The sequence below is a fragment of the Capra hircus genome, chromosome 10 (assembly GCF_001704415.2).
Source record: "Capra hircus breed San Clemente chromosome 10, ASM170441v1, whole genome shotgun sequence".
In the NCBI taxonomy this organism is placed as follows: Eukaryota; Metazoa; Chordata; class Mammalia; order Artiodactyla; family Bovidae; genus Capra; species Capra hircus.
The window spans coordinates 79605023-79625522 of record NC_030817.1 but is presented as its reverse complement, the minus strand read 5'-3'; the positions used below and the strand labels follow the sequence as shown (position 1 = coordinate 79625522).

Genomic DNA, 20500 nt, shown 5'->3' with positions numbered 1-20500 from the left:
TCAGTAGGCTTCTGTAAACGAGCTTCCCAAAAAGGCTCCGTGCCCTCCCGCGGATGTCTTGCCTCGGTCCCTGACCTGTTTGTTCCCTGGGCCCAGTCCGCGGACTCCCTGGACCCGTCAGCCGTGCTTAAGGCCCCCAGCCGGCCCGCTACCCTGCCCTCCACAGGTTCCCAAAATGCCGCCTCACGGCCGAGGTCCTCCGCAGTTCCCAAGGCCGGTTCGGGAGCGGCGAGCCGGGCCTCCGCAGTGGGTTCCAGGCTCCCGGGTTCCCCGTGCGCTCGCCCTTCGTCCGGCTGCGGGCCTCTTCGCGCCCCGCGATGCGCCCTCCCCGCTAGCTCTTCGGAAACGGCCTGGACGCACTCCCACCCGAGTGCCCCTCAGGGCGCTGCGGGCCCGGCCCGGGAGGGGCGCCGCATCTGTATGCGCCCGGCGGCCAGCAGCGCCGAGGGGGCGGGCACCAGGCGCCGCCCCCGCCCTCGCCGCGCGGCCCGGGCTGGCCGGGGAGGGTCGGAGGCTGGGCTCTCCTCTCCCGCGCGGCGCGGAGCCGCCTCGCTCCTCCTCAGGCGGAGCCTCCTTCCCCCGCCCCCTCCGTCTCGCTCCCTTGTTCTCGCCGGGGCCGCTCAGACCTGCAGCGGAGCCGCGGCGCCCGCTCCGATCGGCTCGGGGCTGCGCCCCTGGGACCCGGCGACGGGGCCGGGCGGGAGCGCTCCCCGCCAAGCTGGGCCCCTAGGCACTGCCAGGTAAGGGCGCCTGTCCTGGAGCCCACGGTCGGGAATCCGCGAAGGGGCAGCAGGGGGCCCGCAGCCTGCGGGTGTCTTCAGAGCGGCGAGCGGTGCGCTCCGCGGCTGGGAGCCACTGCCGGCTCCCTTCTCCCGCGCTCTACCGCTTTCCCTTCTTCCCTCGCACCTCTTTTCCTCTTTTTCCCATTTTCCTCTCCCTCGATTTCTCTTCATTCTGCCTCCTCTTCTGCCTGTTTGCTTTTTCTGCCCCTTCCCTGTCTCCCCAACCCTTCTCTCTCCCTCTTGCCTGTCTTGCTCCATCTCCCCTTCCTCTTCGCCTTTTTCTTCCTTCACCTTTCTCTCCTTTCCTGTCTTCCTTTTCCCGCTTTCCTTCCTCTCCCCGATCCTCCCTCTCCCCTCCTCTCCTCTTCCCTTCCCGCTATCCTGTTTCTCACTCCCCTATCCCCTACCTTCTCTTCGTCCCGCCTCCCTCCCAGGTCCCTGGCTTCCCTCCGGCTTCCCTCTTCCCTCGGGAAGGAAAGGACTGTCAGGTGTGTGTCTGCTCTGGGGGAGGAGGGGCGCAGCCACAGCCACTTGAGGGGTCCCCCCTAGGAGGAGAAGGGGGAGACAGCGGTGGGAAGGGTCCTCTCTCTACCTTCCTTCCCGCATCCCCTCCCAGCTGCCCCCTCTCCCAGAATGAAGTTCTGAGCTGGGGCGGCCTGGTCTGACCCCCGCAGTTGAAGCCGCCCCTTCCTGCTTACCACAGTGCTGGCCGCCCTTCCACCCATTCTGGAGCCTGGTACCCAGGACTCCTCTCTGCCTTTCAGACACCCAGACTACCTCCTTTGATCTCTTTCCTCCTGTTTCTTGCTGCCATTCTTTCTGTCTCTGCGGACAGTCCCTGAGCCTTGTTCTCACCCTGCATCTCGCTGTGTCTCTAGCCTCTGGGTCTGCCTCCCCAGTCTCCTGGCTTCTACCGCTCCCCTTTTCTCAGCTCCCCCCTCTCACTCTGTCTGTGAGCCCAGTCCCCCTTCAAGGACTTCAGCTAGCAGTGTGCTAGGGAGCAGATTCTGGAGAGGAGGGCTTCCTGTGGAGGACAGACTTTCACAGGTTCTCAATCCTGTCTGAGGCAGCCCTCCTTATCATTTCAGCCTGGCCCTCGGCACCCTGAGACCACACCTCCATGAATCCCAGGTCCTGGATTTTTAAGCCCTTTCCATGGTAGCCCCCCTCTCCTCCAGCACCTAGCTGCACACTCACCCTGGGAGTTCAGGGGCCAGATTTGCGGTTCTAAGCCCTCCCAGCATCCCTCTCCTATTTTCTTCCCAAGCTTCCCTATTCAGAGTTGACTGGCCAAAGATCTATCAGCTTAGAGGGCTGGAGGTGAATACAGGCAGAGAGCCTGGCCGGAGGGAAAGACCAGACTGCTCTCGTTTTCATTCTGGGTTCTGGGCAGTGGGGTGTCTGGTTCCTTGGAGGTCTGATATTTGGAGCGTCTAACTTTGGGAGGAGATGGTAAGGGTTTCCTCGACCCTGAACAACTGCCTGTCCTACAGGTGTGGATCCATGGGGTAGCCCCAACGCCTCTGCCCCTCTGCCCCAGCCAGCTCATGCCTCAGCACCCAGGATCAGTGAACAGAGCCTTGGCTGGAGCCCAAACATGTGGGGCCTGGTGAGGCTCCTGCTGGCTTGGCTGGGTGGCTGGGGCTGCATGGGGCGCCTGGCAGCCCCAGCCCGGGCTTGGGCAGGGTCCCGGGGGGCCCCAGAACCATCACTGCTTCGGACCCGAAGGAGCTGGGTGTGGAACCAATTCTTTGTCATTGAGGAGTACGCTGGACCAGAGCCTGTCCTTATTGGCAAGGTAAGGCTCAGCCCCTCCCGCGTCTCCCCTGACTCTCAAGGCTCTCCTCTGCAACTTCATCACTTCTGCAATGACCTTGGTCCCTGAGGATTCCCAACACTGTCCCCAGTCCTAGACGTAGACTCTTTAACTTTCTGTCACCATTCTTGGAACCTGCTGCTGTCTTTCCCTGACCCCTGCAGCTGCACTCAGATGTGGACAGGGGCGAGGGCCGCACCAAGTACCTGCTGAGCGGAGAGGGCGCAGGCACCGTATTTGTGATTGATGAGGCCACAGGCAATATCCACGTCACCAAGAGCCTGGACCGGGAGGAGAAGGCACAGTACGTGCTATTGGCCCAAGCCGTGGACCGAGCCTCCAACCGACCCCTGGAGCCCCCATCGGAGTTCATTATCAAGGTGCAAGACATCAACGACAACCCACCCATCTTTCCCCTCGGGCCCTACCATGCCACAGTGCCCGAGATGTCCAATGTGGGTGAGTACCCTAGGTCTGGACATCCTGGAGTGCCCTCACCTCCCCTTTCCCCACTGCTTTCTGCCCCAGAACCCATCTCCTTCAATTCAGCCCTGCTCGTGTCTGGGTCCCACTCATCTGCTCTTCTTCCCCACTTGGCTCTGTCCTGGCTGAGTGGGGTGCCGGAAACCCCTGCAGGGACATCAGTGATCCAAGTGACTGCTCACGACGCCGATGACCCCAGCTATGGGAACAGCGCCAAGCTGGTGTACACTGTGTTGGATGGACTGCCTTTCTTCTCTGTGGACCCCCAGACTGGTGAGGCTAGAGCTCGGGAGCTGGGTGAGGCAGCTGTGGGATCAGGCAACCCTGACCCATCATCTCTCCCTAGGAGTGGTGCGGACTGCCATCCCCAACATGGACCGGGAGACACAGGAGGAGTTCTTAGTGGTGATTCAAGCCAAGGACATGGGCGGCCACATGGGGGGGCTGTCGGGCAGCACCACGGTGACGGTCACCCTCAGCGATGTCAACGACAATCCCCCCAAGTTCCCTCAGAGTAAGGGGCCAGTGCCGCCGCTTGAGCCATCCTTTGACCACCCTACCCCACCCCACCCCTGTCACCCCTGGAGAAGCCTCCCCCAGCCCATTCCCCTAGCCAGGCCTGGGAGAAGGACATGCTGGGGGAGGGAGGAGGGCTGGGGGCCTCTCTAAGAACATCTCCCTCCATCCACCCCAAGGCCTGTACCAGTTCTCTGTGGTGGAGACCGCTGGGCCAGGCACCCTGGTGGGCCGGTTACGGGCCCAGGACCCAGACCTGGGGGACAACGCCCTCATGGCTTACAGCATCCTTGACGGGGAGGGATCGGAGGCCTTCAGCATCAGCACAGACTCCCAGGGTCGAGATGGGCTCCTCACTGTCCGCAAGGTGAGTGCTTCAGACCCACTCACACCCACCTCCTGCCCCACAGGACAGGCTCCTCACCAGGCTAGAGCAGACTTGGGATCTCTGTGTTGGAGCTCAGAGATTGTGGTCCTCTCCTCATCCTTCAGATAAGAGTCTGGGGCTCAGAATGGGGGAGTGACTGGCTCAGGACTTTGCACAGGGCAAGTCTGTGATTGAACTAGGGGCAGACCTGGAGTTCTGACCAAGTAATCTGCCCCCCACCACCCTGACTACCGAGACCACTACCCCTCTGGTGCCCACCTCCCTGAGGCCTGCACCTGCCTCAGTAACTCCATCTCCCTCACCATAGCCCCTAGACTTTGAGACCCGTCGCGCCTACTCTTTCCGCGTGGAGGCTACCAATACGCTCATTGACCCAGCCTATCTGCGGCGAGGACCCTTTAAGGATGTGGCCTCAGTGCGTGTGGCTGTGCAGGATGCTCCAGAGCCACCTGCCTTCACCCAGGCTGCCTACCACCTGGCAGTGCCTGAGAACAAGGCTCCTGGGACCCTGGTGGGCCAAGTGTCAGCCACGGACCTGGACTCCCCAGCCAGCCCCATCAGGTGAGCTGGCGGGGGCAGGGCGGGGCCTTAGGGAAAAGGCCCAGCCGCAGGCTATTCCCACCCAAGGACTCCCCCCAACCTTTCCTGCCCATCACACTCCCCTCCTGGCAGAAGTCTTCCCCACTGCAGGCCTGGGGGCCAGGGGAGGGCTGGAGCACCTGCTAACCAGACTCTCCACCCATCCCTATGTGGATGGCAGTGGCGCCTCCCAGTGGCCGTGAGAGCAGATATGGCATTTCATCTGATGAGTGCACCAGATCAGCTGACGGCTGTGGCCGTGGCTATTGATCACTCCCGCAGCGCCTCACATTTTACTCACTTGATAACATTTCATTTTCACAACAACCTGTGAGAGGAGGATTGAAGATAAGGGTAGCAGTCTTCTCAGCTGCAGCTGCTTTAGAGGCTCAGCCCTGAGAGGTTGTGTTAACGTGCCCCGGGTCACACTTTCAGTAAGCAGCAACGTGGGAATTCCAATCCGGACTTGTCAGCCTCAAGAAGACCCGCTCTTTCCACCTGCCCAGCCTGCTGCCCAGCATCCCTGTCACAGCACTGAGGGAGGGGCCAGTGTCATTCTCCTTTGATAGTTAAGGGAACGGGTTAAAAGATTTGCCCAAGGTCACACAGCTAGTCTGAGACAGAGCAGAGCTAGCACTCAGGTCCTTGGTCCTCAGAACAGAGCCCAGGAGTCAGAAAAACAGGCAGTGTTTGCCCCATGTCACCTCTGTCTCTCTTTCCACACCCCCATGAAACTCAGCACCCCATGTCATAGGATAGGTGTTTAATATTGGTGACTGCCCAGAGATATTTGTCTTTCGAGGGGACCCTAATGTGAATTATGGCTCCAGGTGCACAGGGCAGGCGCTGCCTGGTCAGCTCATGTAGGCCCTTTGCCCAGATGAGCCAGGAGGCCCAGCAAGGTGAACAGGTGGGAGGGAGGGGTGGCCGCCAGCTCAGCCCTGCCCCAGCTCAGCCCCGCACCTGGCTCCATCTCCCCAGATACTCCATCCTCCCGCACTCGGACCTGGAGCGCTGCTTCTCCATCGAGCCTGAAGACGGCACCATCCGCACAGCAGTGCCCCTGGACCGAGAGGCTCGTGTCTGGCACAACCTCACAGTGCTGGCCACGGAGCTTGGTGAGGAGTCCTGGGCCTCCAGGAGGGCCGGGAGGTGGCGGCAGCCTCCTGGCAGAGGGGCCGGCCCTGGGGATGGGGTGAGGGGGGTGTGAGTGCCACACACCCCCACCCAGGGTATAACAACTAGGTGCCCAGCCTGGACCCTTACCACCAGGCAGGCTTCCTGATCTCCTGGGCTGGACTGGGCACGGTGGGTTGGCTTAAGCATTTCCCCTCACCTTTAATTTGCTCCCATACCTGACTTTCCCCAAGTCAAAATAAATCTAACCTCAAATAGCTCTCAATCCCTAAGAAGCCCGGCATGCACCCTGGGAGACCCTGCCTTGCCCAGTCTCTGCTTCAGGCTGAAGTGGGAACAGGGAGGAGCTGGGCCCTCCTCTGCGAGCTGACCGGGGAGTGCCAGCAGCGTCTCCCTGGGAAGCTTTGTGGGAAGCCCCCACGGAAGGGGAGAGGGGCCAGCTCCCTGCACCGCCCGTGTCGGTCACCAGTCATCAGCAGCATGGTTCAGCCGCCTCTGGGCAGCCATGGCCCGCGGGGGCAGGGAGGCCTCCCCTCCTTCTGTGAACCTGTCGTTGCTGTGCCTGCTCATGCTTCAGCATCTCCCACGTTTGCGGTCCACATCCTGTCTATGGGAGTTGTCCCTGTGTGCATACATACTTCTACCACGTCAATGAAGAGCTAAAGCGCTATGTGCGTGTGTACATGTGGGTGCGCACTTCCCTGTGTGTGAAAAATACATATACATACCTATACATATGCTTGTGAGTATATGTCTATAGTTGCATATATATGTGTTATGTAGTTGAGTGTATAGAGTTATATTATTTGTGCATATATGTAATTGGATATGTATAGTGAAACTTGGTAGCTCAGCTAGTAAAGAGTCTGCCTGCAATGCAGGAGACCCCGGTTCCATTCCTGCATTGGGAAGATCCCCTGGAGGAAGGCATGGTAACCCACTCCAGTATTCTTGCCTGGAGAAAACCCCTGGACAGAGGAGCATGGTGAGCTACAGTCCATGGGGTCACAAAGAGTCAGACACAACTGAGCGACTAAGCATAGCACAGTGATAGACACAAGTAGCTGTTTGTATACACTGTCTTGTGTATGTGAGTGTTTGTGGACAGGCAGTAATAATTTACTACTTCCTGTGTATCGGACACGGTTCTAAGTGCCAAATGTATATGCATTCACTTCATCATCACCACAACTTTATGAGGGATGCATGATTTTTCCCCCCATTTTAAAAGGAGGAAACTCAGACAAAGAGAAGTTAAGTAACTTCCTGAGGTCACGCAGACATTAAGTGGTGGGGCCTGAGTCAGGTTGCAGTCTCAGCTGTTATCTCCTCCACTGTATGTGTTGAACTGTATGTGGATAGGTTTATGTTTATGACCGTGCAGCTGTGTGACAGTGCATGCGTGTCTGCCCATGTGAACATCCCTGTGTGTGCTTTGGCCGTCTGTTTACATAGCCCTGTGTGCGTGTATGTGTGTGTGTATTTCCCTCACTGTCTTCTTGCTGCTGCTGCTGCTGCTGCTGCTAAGTCGCTTCAGTGGTGTCTGACTCTGTGCGACCCCATAGACGGCAGCCCCACTGTCTTCTTACCTCCTGCTAAATCCTGCTCCCCACACCCACAAATCCCAGTACTGACTAGCAGGCCCTGAGCCCTTACTGCAGTGAAAGATGGACTCTGTCCCATCTCCCAGACCCTTTAGCCAGGCAGTCCACTCCTCTGCCTAGGCTGTGACCTCAGCCCCTTCCCAAGAGCCAACCAGCTCTCCCTCAACCTGGGGGAAAGACTAAAGGAACTTTAGCCTAGGGGAGAGATTTAGCCTAGGGGAGAGATTTAGCCTAGGGAAGATGGGCGCTGGGGAGGGCAGGGATGCATACTTTGCATTTTCTCTTGGATGCCATTGGCAGTGAGGAGCAAGGCAGGGTAATGATGGGGGCCACCCAATGATGAGGGGGCCTGTCTATGGCTGCGGTACCCAGGCTGGCCTGGCTCTGCGCCTGAGAATCAGGTAGCTCCTCCCTCCCCAAGGTCAATCCTAAGTGATACTCATTGCTATGCCACAGCCTCCCAGACCTCTGATGGGCTGTGTGTGTGTGTGCACGAGTGTGTATGTCTGTCCCACTGTTTTCGTGCATGAAAATGCTTTCTCTGCATCCTGGGGGTGGTGATGCTGCATTCACTGTACATGTGGAACATTCCCTTTGTGTGCGTTGTATTCGCTTTAAACACTGAGTACATGGACTGTACGGTATGAACGTATCGCATCTTTCGTGGCTGTTGTGTGCTATGCATCATCTGTCTACCTTTCCTTGACGGTGCAAGTGCCCTGCATGTGGGTGATTGTTCATATATGTCCTGAGTGCTATGCTCCTGTTGAATGTATATGGGGTGTGTATTCCACATATTCTTGGGTACCACATGGATGTTATATGCACTTGTTCCATTCACCTCACCACACTGATGCTACCTGCATATCTCACGCATATCTCATGTGTCCCACATGCATGCCATGTTCTGGATGTGACATTCACACACCATATGTACTGTGTGTAACTGTGATGTGTGTGCTTGCGTGGGGTGCACGTGTTCGTGTTCTGGCTTCAGACAGCTCTGCACAGGCCTCCCGGGTGCAAGTGGCCATCCAGACCCTGGATGAGAATGACAACGCTCCCCAGCTGGCTGAGCCCTATGACACTTTTGTGTGCGATTCTGCAGTCCCCGGCCAGGTAAGCCACTGAGGCAGGCAGGTTGGGACCTCGAGACCTCCTGCTGCCCACTCCATACAGGTTTCTCTTCTTCCCCTCAGCTGATTCAGGTCATCCAAGCCCTGGACAGAGATGAAGTCGGCAACAATAGCCATGTCTCCTTTCATGGCCCTCTGGGCCCGGATGCCAACTTCACTGTCCGGGACAACCGAGGTGGGTAGCCTCCTACAGCTGTGCCCTTACCTGCTTCCCTCCCCTCCTCCACCATCCCTAACTCTACCCACCTACCTGGGGCTCCACCCTACAGAATCTACATGCAGTTTGGGGAGTTCCTTGATGGCCTGTGGAGCGGGGGGCAGGGTGTGTGTGTATGTGTTCAGTTGTATCCGACTCTGTGACCCCATGGACTGTAGCCCACCAGGCTCCTCTGTCCATGGGATTCTCCAGGCAAGGATACTGGAGTGGGTTGCCATTTCCCACTCCAGGGGCTCTTCCTGACTAAGGGAGCAAACCCACATCTCCTGTGTCTCCTGCATTGGCAGGCAGGTTCTTTACCATTGATGCCAAAGGAGTCTGGGATTCAGGGCTTTCACTGCAGGGGCCTGGGTTCAGTCCCTGGCTGGGGAACTGAGATCCTGCCAGCCACGCAGTGTGGCCAAAATAAATAAATAAAAGAAGGTGGCTGTGGTTTTGCTCTTTGCAAACCTTCCCCACAGACAGCTCTGTCTTCATGGGCTGCACCGACCTTAGTGGGAAGGTATCCCAGGAGGTGCCCAAAGACCTGTCTCTCCTACAGATGGCTCCGCCAGCCTGCTGCTGCCCTCTCGCCCTGCTCCACCCCGCCAGGCCCCCTACTTGGTTCCCATAGAACTGTGGGACTGGGGGCAGCCAGTACTGAGCAGTACAGCCACAGTAACTGTCAGTGTGTGCCGCTGCCGGCCTGATGGCTCCGTGGCGTCCTGCAGGCCCGAGGCTCAGCTCTCACCTGCTGGGCTCAGCACGGGGGCTCTGCTTGCCATCGTCACCTGCGTGGGCACGCTGCTGGGTGAGTCAAGCCATAGATGGGGTCATAGATGTGAGGTCCAGGCCTGCAGGGGGTGTGGAGAGAAGCAGGACCTTGGACATAGGGAAGTCCACCCTAGGTCATGAAGGAACCCTCATGTCTGGGTTTTCCCACTGCCTGATACACCCAAGAGAAACACTGTGGCCTCATATCCCTGACCTGCCAAGCTAAAGACAGTCATGAGCCATAAAAACTATTTACTGAGCCCCAACTCTGGGCCATATGTGGTGCTGGGCACATCACTTGGTATTTCATCCTTTCAACAACCTTAAGGGGTAAATATGTTTCCCCTCTTTTCCACACAAGCAATCCAAGGGCCAAAGAGGTTCAGAGAAGTTAAGCAACTCTCCGCGGTCACACAGCAAGTAAAGGGTTGAAGTCAGGATTCAAAAGCGTTTTGCCAAAGGTCAAAGCTAGGGCTTGCCACCCCTGGGCCGTTCCAAGTGGAACTTGTGCGCCTCTCCCCCAGCCCTGGTGGTGCTCTTCGTGGCTCTGCGGCGCCAGAAGCAAGAAGCCCTGATGGTGCTCGAGGAGGAGGACGTGCGCGAGAACATCATCACCTACGACGACGAGGGCGGCGGTGAGGAGGACACGGAGGCCTTCGACATCAGCGCCCTGCAGAACCCTGACGGGGCGGCCCCGCCGGCGCCGGGCGCACCCGCGCGCCGCGATGTGCTGCCCTGGGCGCGGGCACCGCGCCAGCCCCGGCCCCCCGGCCCCGCCGACGTGGCGCAGCTGCTGGCGCTGCGGCTGCGCGAGGCGGACGAGGACCCCAGCGTGCCGCCCTACGACTCCGTGCAAGTGTACGGCTACGAGGGCCGCGGCTCTTCCTGCGGCTCCCTCAGCTCCCTGGGCTCCGGCAGCGAGATCGGCGGCGCCCCGGGCCCGGCTGAGCCGCTGGACGACTGGGGGCCGCTCTTTCGCACCCTAGCCGAGCTCTACGGGGCCAAGGAGCCCCCAGCCCCCTGAGACGGGCCTGGCACTGCCCCTGCTTCCCCCACCGAAGCGGGGCGGCAGCGTAGGCCCTCTGAGTGAGCCCCCCGGGTCCAGGCAGGCGGCAGCAGCCCAGGGGCCCCCAGGCCTCCCCAGTCCCCGTGTCCCTCCTCCCCACCTCCCCGAGGCAACTGCCTCCTTACGTCCCTCCTCCCCAGTCGTCTGTTCGTCTCTCTCCAGGGATCCGTCTGTCTCTGACACGCTCCCTGTCTGGGTCTGGGTTGTGCGGCTCCGACTCTGAACCTCCCGCCTCTCTCACTGTGATTCCACTCTCTCGTGGCTCTGTTTGGTCTGCTCCATTCTGCCTCTGTCACCCAGGGCCCTATGTGTCTCCCTTGTGCACACACGCTCTCTGTCTGTCTCCTGCCCACATCTGCCCACATTCTCTGTGGGTCCCTGTGATGGGCTTTTTGGTTTTTTCTGTTGTCCATCCCAAAAGCAAGAGAAACGTCCAGCCACTGCTGCCCACCCTCCTGCAGGGGATGTTCTGCCCCAGGTCAGTGTCCCTAGACCTCTAGGAGCACCAGGCTGGCCCAAAGCCCTCCCCCACTCACCGCCTCTCAACTCTGGCTCTCCTGTCTTTACAGACCTGCCCGCATGGTTCCATCCATCACTCATGGCCTCATCCTGGCTCCACTGGCCTCCAGCAGAGAGAGGGAGCCAGCCCACCTCCCAGGGCGAGAGCTCCAGCCCCCCACTGTGGCCGCCTCCCTGGAGCTCTGCCCAGCTGTCAACCGGCCTTGGGCATCCTGGCTCTGGGCATCATCTTGTATGCTTCCCAGCCCCTGGGGGAGGGGAAGGAAAGAGGGAGGCTGCTGGGGAAGGGGAAAGAGGGCGGAAGGGGAGGGGCCTCCATCTCTAATTTCATAATAAACAAAACACTTTATTTTGTAAAGCTGGAGCCCTGCTTTCCTTTCCACACTCAGGTGTCTCTCAGAGCGTGTCACTGTGCTGAAGGGTTGGAAGAGAGGCCTAAGCCCACCCCCTCGGCTCATTCTCCTTTCTCCTTTGGGGGACAGTCTGCTTCAAGTCCCTTTCACAGAGGAGAGTTTGGGTTGATTCCATTCTGGGACTAAGGAGATAATGACTCGTTCCCCTGCTCCCACCACCTCTGGGTTCTCTGTTGGTCTCAAAGTGTCCAAGGAAATTAAGACATGGGGCTTGGCCAGAGGGGAGAGCAGGAGGGAGACTGTGGAGAGAAGGAGGAGCTATAACGAGACTAAGGAGAGAGGAAGAGGGGTTCTAGACTAGGACAGTGGGCGGGGGACAGCAGAGGGGAGCAAGCCAGTGCCTGCTGGGGCCTGTGGTCCCAGCTGGAAAAGGCTGGGTCGGGGTAAGGTGGTACAGTCACAGTGGACCTGCTGCCTCCACCCTTCATTCTTCCCGGTCTGTGGTCTTGTTCTTCATGGGCACAGAGGAGGGGAGAGAAGGGCCCCAGGAAGGCGGGCTGTTTTAGGGGTTGAACCAAAGTCAGCTGGGACAGGAGCCCAGCGGGTGGCCAGCGTCTCTCACTGTGGGCTCCTTGAGTAGAGAAGGGGTCCACCCAGGAACAAACAGTAGACCTGGCCCAGGTCTCGTAAGTCCAGCAAGAGCTCCTGGGGAGTGGATAGGTCAGGACAGGTCCTTGTGACCTTCCCTTCCAAGTGCGAGGTGCGGGTAGTCAGGGGAGGCTGCTCCAATGGGAAGATGCCTTCTTGGACCTTACGTGCTGTGTGGTTAAGGCCACCAGGGAGGACAAAGACCCTGCTCTGACGGGCCACCTCCATCCTGTCAGATCCTTTGTACACGCAGCTCTGCTTGAAGAGGCCTTTGGCTTCAGCCAGAAAACAATGAAGAGAAGGATGGAGGGAGGGAGGGATCAAATAGGTTAGTACAGGCCTCCATTTCTTGGACACAGTTTCTGAGAACAGATTCGTTCAGTGAAACAGTTATAGTATCTTCTCCCAGGAAGCTGTGATGTCGATGGGTTCCTCCAAACCAGGCCTATGGTGCAAGCATGGCATTGTCATTGACTCTGCTGAAGGCTGGAAACTGGGCCCTGCCTGCCTGAAGGCCTGTATGAGAGCAGTCTGTCTGCCCCAGAGGGAGACACTTAAGAGGGCAGCACCGCAAGCAGGGTGTCAGGACAGGTCTCCCGGTTCAGGGCTAGATTGACCCCTGTGGTCTCCCCTGATGTCTGAATCAAACCTTTAGGAATAAGGGGAGAAGAGGAGGGAGTGAGGCATGGGCTGCCCCTGGCTAGTGAGCGGTGCATTGAAGTGGGGTGCGGGCCTTCGCCCCCTCTGCCAGCCCTCCCTAACACTCTCCTGAGGTCCTTCCCAACTCATTCAGCTGCCAGGAAAACAGTGTAGGGAAACAGACTTTTCAGCTAGACCCTTAGGTTTATCTCTGGTCTTAAATATCTCACCATTGGAAAGAGAATTTGCCAAAGGAAGTGAAGAGGGCAGGACCAGGGAAGGAAAAGAGGAGAGAGAACAGAGAGCTGATGGGAGGAAATACAAGAAGAGAGCCCTCCCTATCTGGGTTCAGTCCTCCTTCCCTGATTAATGGGAAGGTGAAGGGGTCAGAGTGTGGGGGTGGGGTGGGGAGCTGCATGTGGTTCCCAGCTCGCCTGGGGGTTGGTTCAGGTGGCAACGGCAGGCTAGCCTGCCCTCCATTCCTGCCTTTTCTCACTCCCTGGTTGGGTGGGCCGGGGAGGGCAGTGAGGCTGCAGAGGTAGTGAACCCCTGAGGTGAGCCCTGCCCCACCTCCTCTCTACTCTGGACTTTTTCTCCCCCAAAAAATAGTAAGCCCTTTCTCCCTGATAATTGGCCGTTCTCCTTACTCAGACGGGGCTCTTTCTCTTGTGGCCCGTTTCCTGTCTCTGCACATGGGAACCACCACTTATCCAGGATCACTCACTCACAGTGTCACAGACCCACACTCATCTCCACACGTGGAGGTGTACCTTCTTATATCTGAGTCAATCAAACACTTGAACCCCGGGCAAAAACCGCCCTTCCTCTTGTGTTCCTCCAGGAGAAAACTAGCCTAAGGATCCTTGACCTATAGTTATCATTCCCAGAGTCCTGCACCTCCTCACCTGAGGCTGAGGGGAGGGTGAAGGATGAAAGATTGCATAGAGGCCACCAGCCAGATTCCCAGACCCCCGCTCAAAGGCTTGCTCTCCTGTACTGGGCATCTTTCTGCAGCAACCCCCCTCATTTCCTTCCTTCCTCTACTGCTTTCCTTCCTGGGGCTCCCTCAGCTTTCCTCCCTTCTCCCCCATCATCCCCTGAAAGCCAGAGCCTACTAGGGCTCCTCTGTCTGGCCCAGCTCCTGGCTGGTGGAATTCTTAGCCTTAAGTGCAGGGTCCAGGCTCAGGACTGGGCCAGAGGCTGGGAGGAGGGGGTCCAAGAGGGAGAAGAGATGCTGTTCATCTTGGGACTGGAAGCAGTGGGAGTAAGACAAAGAAAGAAGGTTCAGGAACCTTCCTTCGGGTCCCATCTCTTAGGCTGACCATGCCTTCCCCTCCACTTGGCCTGGGGAAGGGGGCAGGGTGGCATCCCTCCTGGAGTTGTCAGCCTGCATCACCAAGTCAGGGCTCACAGGGGAGCAGCAAGCAGACAGGAGGGGCGGGAGAGGACGTGCTAACCCAGCAGTTCCCCTTGGCACAGCCATCTCCCTCTTTTCTTCATGCCCAGGGGGAGCTACCGGAAGGAGAGGCTGGGGAGAAGGCAAAGGGATGGCAGGAGAAGTCTGGCAGCGGCCACGACAGGCTCAGAAGCCAGAGCGCACTGGTTGGGGTTGCGGGGTGCCGATGACTCAGGCCTTGGCAAGAAAGGACAGAGGGGGCTCAACAGGGGATGCTTCCTGGGCTCAGCCCTCCAGACCCTTGGCCTCCTCCAGGTTCCTTCTTCCCTGGCCAGCAGGAAGGGGCCCGGCCCAGCTGCTCTCTCCCCCGCATCACTCCCCGGGCGCAGGAAGAGGCCCTGGGAGAGAAGCTGTGCGGAAGGAGTGGACAGCCCTGGAGTGGATGGCCTGGATCCCAGGCTCATCTCTGCACTGACCGCGTCACCTCGGGAAAGTGACACATCTCTGAACCTGTTTCCTCTTCTGTCAAGTGAGGATCACATTAACCTTAAACAGTTAATCATGAAAACTGCGGTTAGTAAAGGAGTCATCATCAGAATCAGGAGGGTCGAGTGGGGGGTGGCGGCAGAGGAGGAAAGCAGTAGAGGGAGCCCATCACTTACCCCCAGATGCTCATGCTGCACCGGCCCCGCCCCTTCCAGCCTGGGTCCCGGGGGGGGGGGGGCTACTATCCCCCCTCATTCCCCTCCCACCGTCCCCCCAATCCAGGTGAGAAAGTGCAAAGACTCTGAAGCTGAGCTGAGGACTAAAACGAGAGGAAGAAGAGAGACTGGGGATAGGATGGAGGAAAGCAGAAAGGAAGATGGCAAGAAAAGAGGGTCTAGCTCTTAGCACAGCATCCGGCGTGCAGCCGGTGCTCAGTATTTGCTGAAAGATGGACTCGGTGCTGAGAAGGAGGCTAGATCAATCTATTGGGTGCCAACAGGAACAAGTCAGACAGAGAGGTCAATAGCTCTGGGAAGAGAAAGGGATAGAAACTTGGAAAAATGAAGCCAGCAACCCAGGAGAGCAGGACCCCGATGCTTCCCCTGTGGCCCCATCTCTCACCCCGGGCTGGGCCCCCCAGATCCTGCTGCTGCTCACAGCCTCTCTGTGGGCACCTTCAAGTCCCCAGGTGCCAGCCCCACAGACGGTTCTCTGCCTTCGCCAGCTCTGTCAGGGGTGGCCTCCTCCTCCTGTTCCTTCTCTGGTTCTGGAAGCTTCTGCAGTTCCGAGTACAGCACCCAGGCATCATGGCAGGACACATACTCCCATCCACTCTCCCGCACGTGGAAGAGGTCCACGGAACCCCCAGAGTAGGCATCGCGGCGGGTGGCATGGGCCACGGCGCGGCGGGCCAGGGCGTAGGCTTCCTGGGTGCTCATGTCGTAGCGGTAGCCGCGATCTAGCACACCATAGGCATAGGGAGACCCAGAGCCCACCGAAAAGATATCCCCCTGCAGGAAGGTGCCATCGCTGTAGACATAGAAGAGGGCAGGGCCAGAGCGGTCCCAGCCACACAGGGCCGTGGCCACGCACAGATCCAGCCCCCGGTAGCGTGACATCATGACTGATAAAAGTTTGGCAGCACCGGCCACACTGGGCAGCTGACCCTCCCTCAGTGCCCGCAGTCGCAGCTCCCGCTGCAGCACCCGGTACCACGTGACGCAGTCAGCCGAGGTGCCAGAGGTGGTGCCCAGGAGATGCTGGTGCACAGGGATGACCTTGCGTGAGGCTGGACACGCCACGTAGTTGCCGCAGGAGGACCGGGTGTCAGCCGCAGCGATGACTCCATGACGGAAGCGGAAGGCCAGGGTGGTGGTACCATGGGCCAGCCTGGGGCCGTGCGTCTGCAGGAAGGCTTGAGGGTCCCAGCCTCGGGGCACAGCCCAGCTGCCAGCCTGAGGCAGGTGAGGGGAGGTTTCCTGAGTGTCAGGGGCCTGCCACTTGCACACATCTTGCAGAGCCATCCCTGGGGTCCGGCGAAGGTTGGAAGGAGCAAGGCAGGGATCTGTGAGCTGGGTTGGGTGGAGGAAGAGAGATGGTAAGGAGAAGCCGGGCTGCAGCCAGAACCATACAGGAAGGTGTGTGATCTGTGGCTTCTCCCAAAACCCAAACCAGGCTTTGGGACTGGCTGACGGAGCAGCGCCCACCCCCTCAGAGGACTGCTGAGGGGGGGACAGGGTGAGGCCAGTGGAGTCTTCAGCGCTGGGGAGACGCTGCCCATGACACACCTGAGCGTCACCAGAGGAGTCACCTGTCTGTCATCCTCCAAGCACCTGGAGTTGGGTGGGGGCTGGGTAACTGCAAAGGAAAGGGGGCACCAGTGAAAGGAGCAGAGCTGGGTTCCTCTTGTTTTTCCTGTGGGGGGCACTGGGCACAGAGATAAATGAAGCCCTGTCCCTGCCCTGAAAGGGCCCCCAGCCTAGGGAAAGGTACAGACTAGTCAGTGTAGTGGCATAGTCAGACTGGGTTCCCTGGGACGCCAGGCTTACACTGCTATGGCCTGAGTTCGATCCCTGGTCACAGAGCTGAGATCCCACAGGTCACAGGACACGGCCCCAAACCAAAACAAAACAGAATAGACTGCCATGGACCCCCTGGGGCAGGAGTCCCGGATGCTGGGTTCACTCTTCAGGGGCATGGGGTCAGGGAGCACCTCATGAGCAACGTGGGAAAACGGAATGGACTGGCACAAAGACAACAGAAAGGAGAGCGAGGGAGCCTTGTACGGGGCGCCCAGATACCTTCAGAATGACAGAGCTCCATGGGGCCAGAAGGGGGACTAAAACCTGGAGGTCTTTTTCTTCTCTGCTTTGGGCGTGAGCATGAACTTCCATCTGCAGACAGTCGTGGCACACCGGACCGCTCTCTGGCAGTACAGCTTCTCTGACTGGTGCTGAAGTTCTGAGCAGGCAGCTGAAAGCATCTGTTGGTCCCCTTTTTGCCCCACAGTTCACAACGGCAAGAGATTGGTTTGCAGTTTCAAGGCAGGAGAAACAACTGACTTTGACACCATCATACTGAGTCTAAGTCTCAGACCAACGAAGGGTGGACACTGGCAGCTGGCCCTTCAGAAAGAGAAACTAGATTGGGGCGGAGTAACAAGCTACATCTACTTCCGGAACCATATGGAGTATACTTTTCTAAATATTACAGCTCCCCCTCTAACATCACCCTCCAAGCTGACATGATTTCCTAAGGTATCACTCAAATCCCATGTCTCCTCTACTAAGAAACCTTAAAGGGCTGTAAGATCAAATCCACCCCAGGTTGGCATTTAAGGCCCTCTGTGGCCCAATCCTAATCCATCCACCGCAACCTCTTTTTATGTTATTCCCAGCACATCTCCCACCTCCCCTTCATCTTTTTGAACTTCATCCTCCCAAGTCTGGCTTACATATCACCCATTCTGAAAACAGGCCGAGAGAGAAGAGGCTCTGAATTTGAGAAGCAATGGGACCTAAGTGGTATTTAAGGAAATGAATCCAGACCTCCTTGACAAAGCTTTCCTTGACCCCCAAACTCACCCCAATCCATACTGACCACCTTTCTCACCTGTGAACTATAGCACTTATCATTGTTTTCTTCTCCAACACCTGCTTTACTGAGATATAATTAATCTATTTTTGTTTGCACTGGGTCTCCATTGCTGCACATGGGCTTTCTCTAGTTGTGGCCAGTGGTGGCTTCTCTTTGTTGCAGAGCATGGGCTCTAGGGCACACAGACTTCAGTAGCTGTGCCATGTGGGCTCAGTGGTTGCAGCTCTTGGGCTCCAGAGTGTGGCACTCAGAAGCTGCCCCACGGCACATGGGATCCTCCTGGACCAGGACTCGAACCTTCGTCTCCTGTTTTGGCAGGCAGAAAACCACTGGACCATCAGGGAAACCCTATTGAGATATAATTGACATATAGCATTATTTAAGTTTAGTGTGTACAATATGATGATTTGATACTTCTGTGTATGTGTCTGTGTATGTATGTATCACAAAACATTTACTGCAATATGGATAGTTAACAAATCCTTCATCTCGCATAATTATCATTTTCGTTGTTTTTTTTTTTTAATTTTTTCTGTTTACAGGTTTATTCAACATAAAACAACCCCTTTCAACTTTACTGAGGTGGCTGACCACGTCCATGACCAAATCTGCCTCTAAACTGGAATTCAGTTGCTGACCCAGCTCCGGCCTCGGCTTTCTTGTCGGCACCAGGGGGCACGGCGCTTCGTCTGTATGTGTCTCTGTCGGCTTCCCCTCGCGTTGAGTCTTGCAGGTCGCTCTCCCTCCAGACCTTTGGGCCGTGGCCGGCCAGTCTCAGGACGGCTGCGGCGCAGGGTGGCGGGCACGATCTCAGGGGGCAGGTGGAGGTAATCGCGGAGATACTGGATGCCCTCGTTGGTGAGGTACCAGTAGAAATGTCTCCAGGCAATCTGTTCCTTCACGTAGCCTCGTGACTTGAGAGACTGCATGGCTTTCATGACGTGAAGATTGGGCACATTCTTGTCTGCTAGCTCCGGGTGCTTGGGCATGTGGACATCCTTCTTGGCCACCATCACCCCCTCCTTAAAAAGGAGTTCATAAATGGCAATCCGGTTCTTCTTGGGCATCAAGATCGCGACGGTTGCTGTGTCCGGGGCCGGCGCTGGAAAGCCATTTTCATTGTTATGGTAAGCACATTTAAGGTCTACTCTCAGCAACTTTCAAGTATACAAAAGAATATAGTTAATGAGAGTTACTGTGCTGTGCATTTGATTTCCAGAACTTATTCCTCTTATAACCGGAAGTTCGTACACTTTTGACCAACATCTTCCCATTTTCATCAACTCTGAGCCTCTGACAACCACCAATCTACTATTTCTAAGAGTTTGGCTTTGTTCAGTTCAGTTCAGTCGCTCAGTCGTGTCCGACTCTTTGCGGCCCCATGAATCGCAGCATGCCAGGCCTCCCTATCCATCACCAACTTCCGGAGTTCACTGAGACTCACGTCCATTGAGTCAGTGACGCCATCCAGCCATCTCATCCTCTGTCATCCCCTTCTCCTCCTGCCCCCAATCCCTCCCAGCATCAGAGTCTTTTCCAATGAGTCAACTCTTCGCATGAGGTGGCCAAAGTACTGGAGTTTCAGCTTTAGCATCGTTCCTTCCAAAGAAATCCCAGGGCTGCTCTCCTTCAGAATGGACTGGTTGGATCTCCTTGCAGTCCAAGGGACGCTCAAGAGTCTTCTCCAACACCACAGTTCAAAAGCAGCAATTCTTCAGTGCTCAGCCTTCTTCACAGTCCAACTCTCACATCCATACATGACTACTGGAAAAACCATAGCCTTGACTAGACGGACCTTAGGCGGCAAAGTAATGTCTCTGCTTTTGAATATGCTATCTAGGTTGGTCATAACTTTTGGCTTTGTTAGATCCTACATATAAGTAAGCTCATACATTATTTGTCTTTTTCTGCCTGACTTCTTTCACTTAGCATAATGCCTTCAAGTTTCATCCATCTCATCACAAATGGCAGGATCTCATTCTTTTTTATGGCTGAATAATACTCTACCACATATATAACACTTTATGCATTTGTACATTGATGATGGATATTGTTTTCATATACTGGTCACTGTGAATAATGTGAACGCTGGATTGCAGCCATCTCTATGAGATAGTGATTTCATTTCCTTTGGATACGTACCCAGACATGAGATTACTAGATCATACGGTAGGTCTATTTTTAATTTTTTTTTTTGTGGGGGGAACTCCATACTATTCTCCATGGTATGTATCAGTTTATATTTCCACCCATTGCAGCACTGATCATTTGTACCTCTCTTCTTTGAGGTCTCCCTGAATGGGACCTTGGAGCAGAGAACTAATATAAGGTAAAATGGGAACAGATTTTGGAAGGCTTTGAATGTCATACTGAGGAGCTGAACCTTACAGACCATTATTAAGCAGGCAAATGATAAGATCAAGATGATGTTTTAAGAAAATCAACCTGGTACTGTGTAGAATTAATTAGAAACATAGTTTGGGCCCAGAAAAATTAGGAGAATATTTCAGTAATTCAGGATTGAGAAGATAAGAAGCCAAAGGCAATATCAATTGCAATGAAGAAGAATGTGAGCAGCACTGTGAAGGGAGAATGAACAGGACTTGGCATCTATGGGATGTGGAGGAAAGGAACAGGAGCTGTCAAATATGAGCCAGGGCTTCAAGCCTCTGTGACTAGAACAATATTGTCATCCTTTCACGTGTTCATTTGAAAAACATGTATTAAGCATATAGCGGGCATAGAGAAATACCTGTCTTTACAGATTTTTTTTTTTCCCCTTGCCACATAGCTTGGCTTGTGGGATCTTAGCTCTCTGACCAGGGATCAAACCCAGGGGCCTGGCAGTGAAAGCACCAAGACCTAACCACTGGACCGCCAGGGAAT

The 20500-nt window shown here is 56.5% G+C and overlaps 2 protein-coding genes and 1 pseudogene across 3 annotated transcripts; 1 reads left to right on the top strand and 2 right to left on the bottom strand.

Annotated features, from left to right (window-relative positions):
* On the top strand, window positions 603-11354 carry CDH24 (cadherin 24). The gene is made up of 13 exons (XM_005685346.3): window positions 603-740; window positions 2276-2580; window positions 2763-3057; window positions 3235-3354; window positions 3428-3595; window positions 3777-3964; window positions 4293-4546; window positions 5546-5682; window positions 8303-8424; window positions 8505-8616; window positions 9200-9448; window positions 9936-10955; window positions 11047-11354. Exons 2-12 carry the CDS (start codon window positions 2380-2382, stop codon window positions 10433-10435), a joined length of 2346 nt encoding a protein of 781 aa, XP_005685403.3. The 5' UTR covers window positions 603-740; window positions 2276-2379; the 3' UTR covers window positions 10436-10955; window positions 11047-11354.
* PSMB11 (proteasome subunit beta 11) lies at window positions 14987-16238 on the bottom strand. The gene has a single exon (XM_005685254.2). The coding sequence runs from the start codon at window positions 16039-16041 to the stop codon at window positions 15172-15174; it is 870 nt and encodes a 289-aa protein (XP_005685311.1). The 5' UTR covers window positions 16042-16238; the 3' UTR covers window positions 14987-15171.
* On the bottom strand, window positions 18141-18719 carry LOC102183244 (annotated as a pseudogene). Its single transcript, XR_001296143.2, has one exon. The product of XR_001296143.2 is annotated as a 40S ribosomal protein S10 pseudogene (transcript).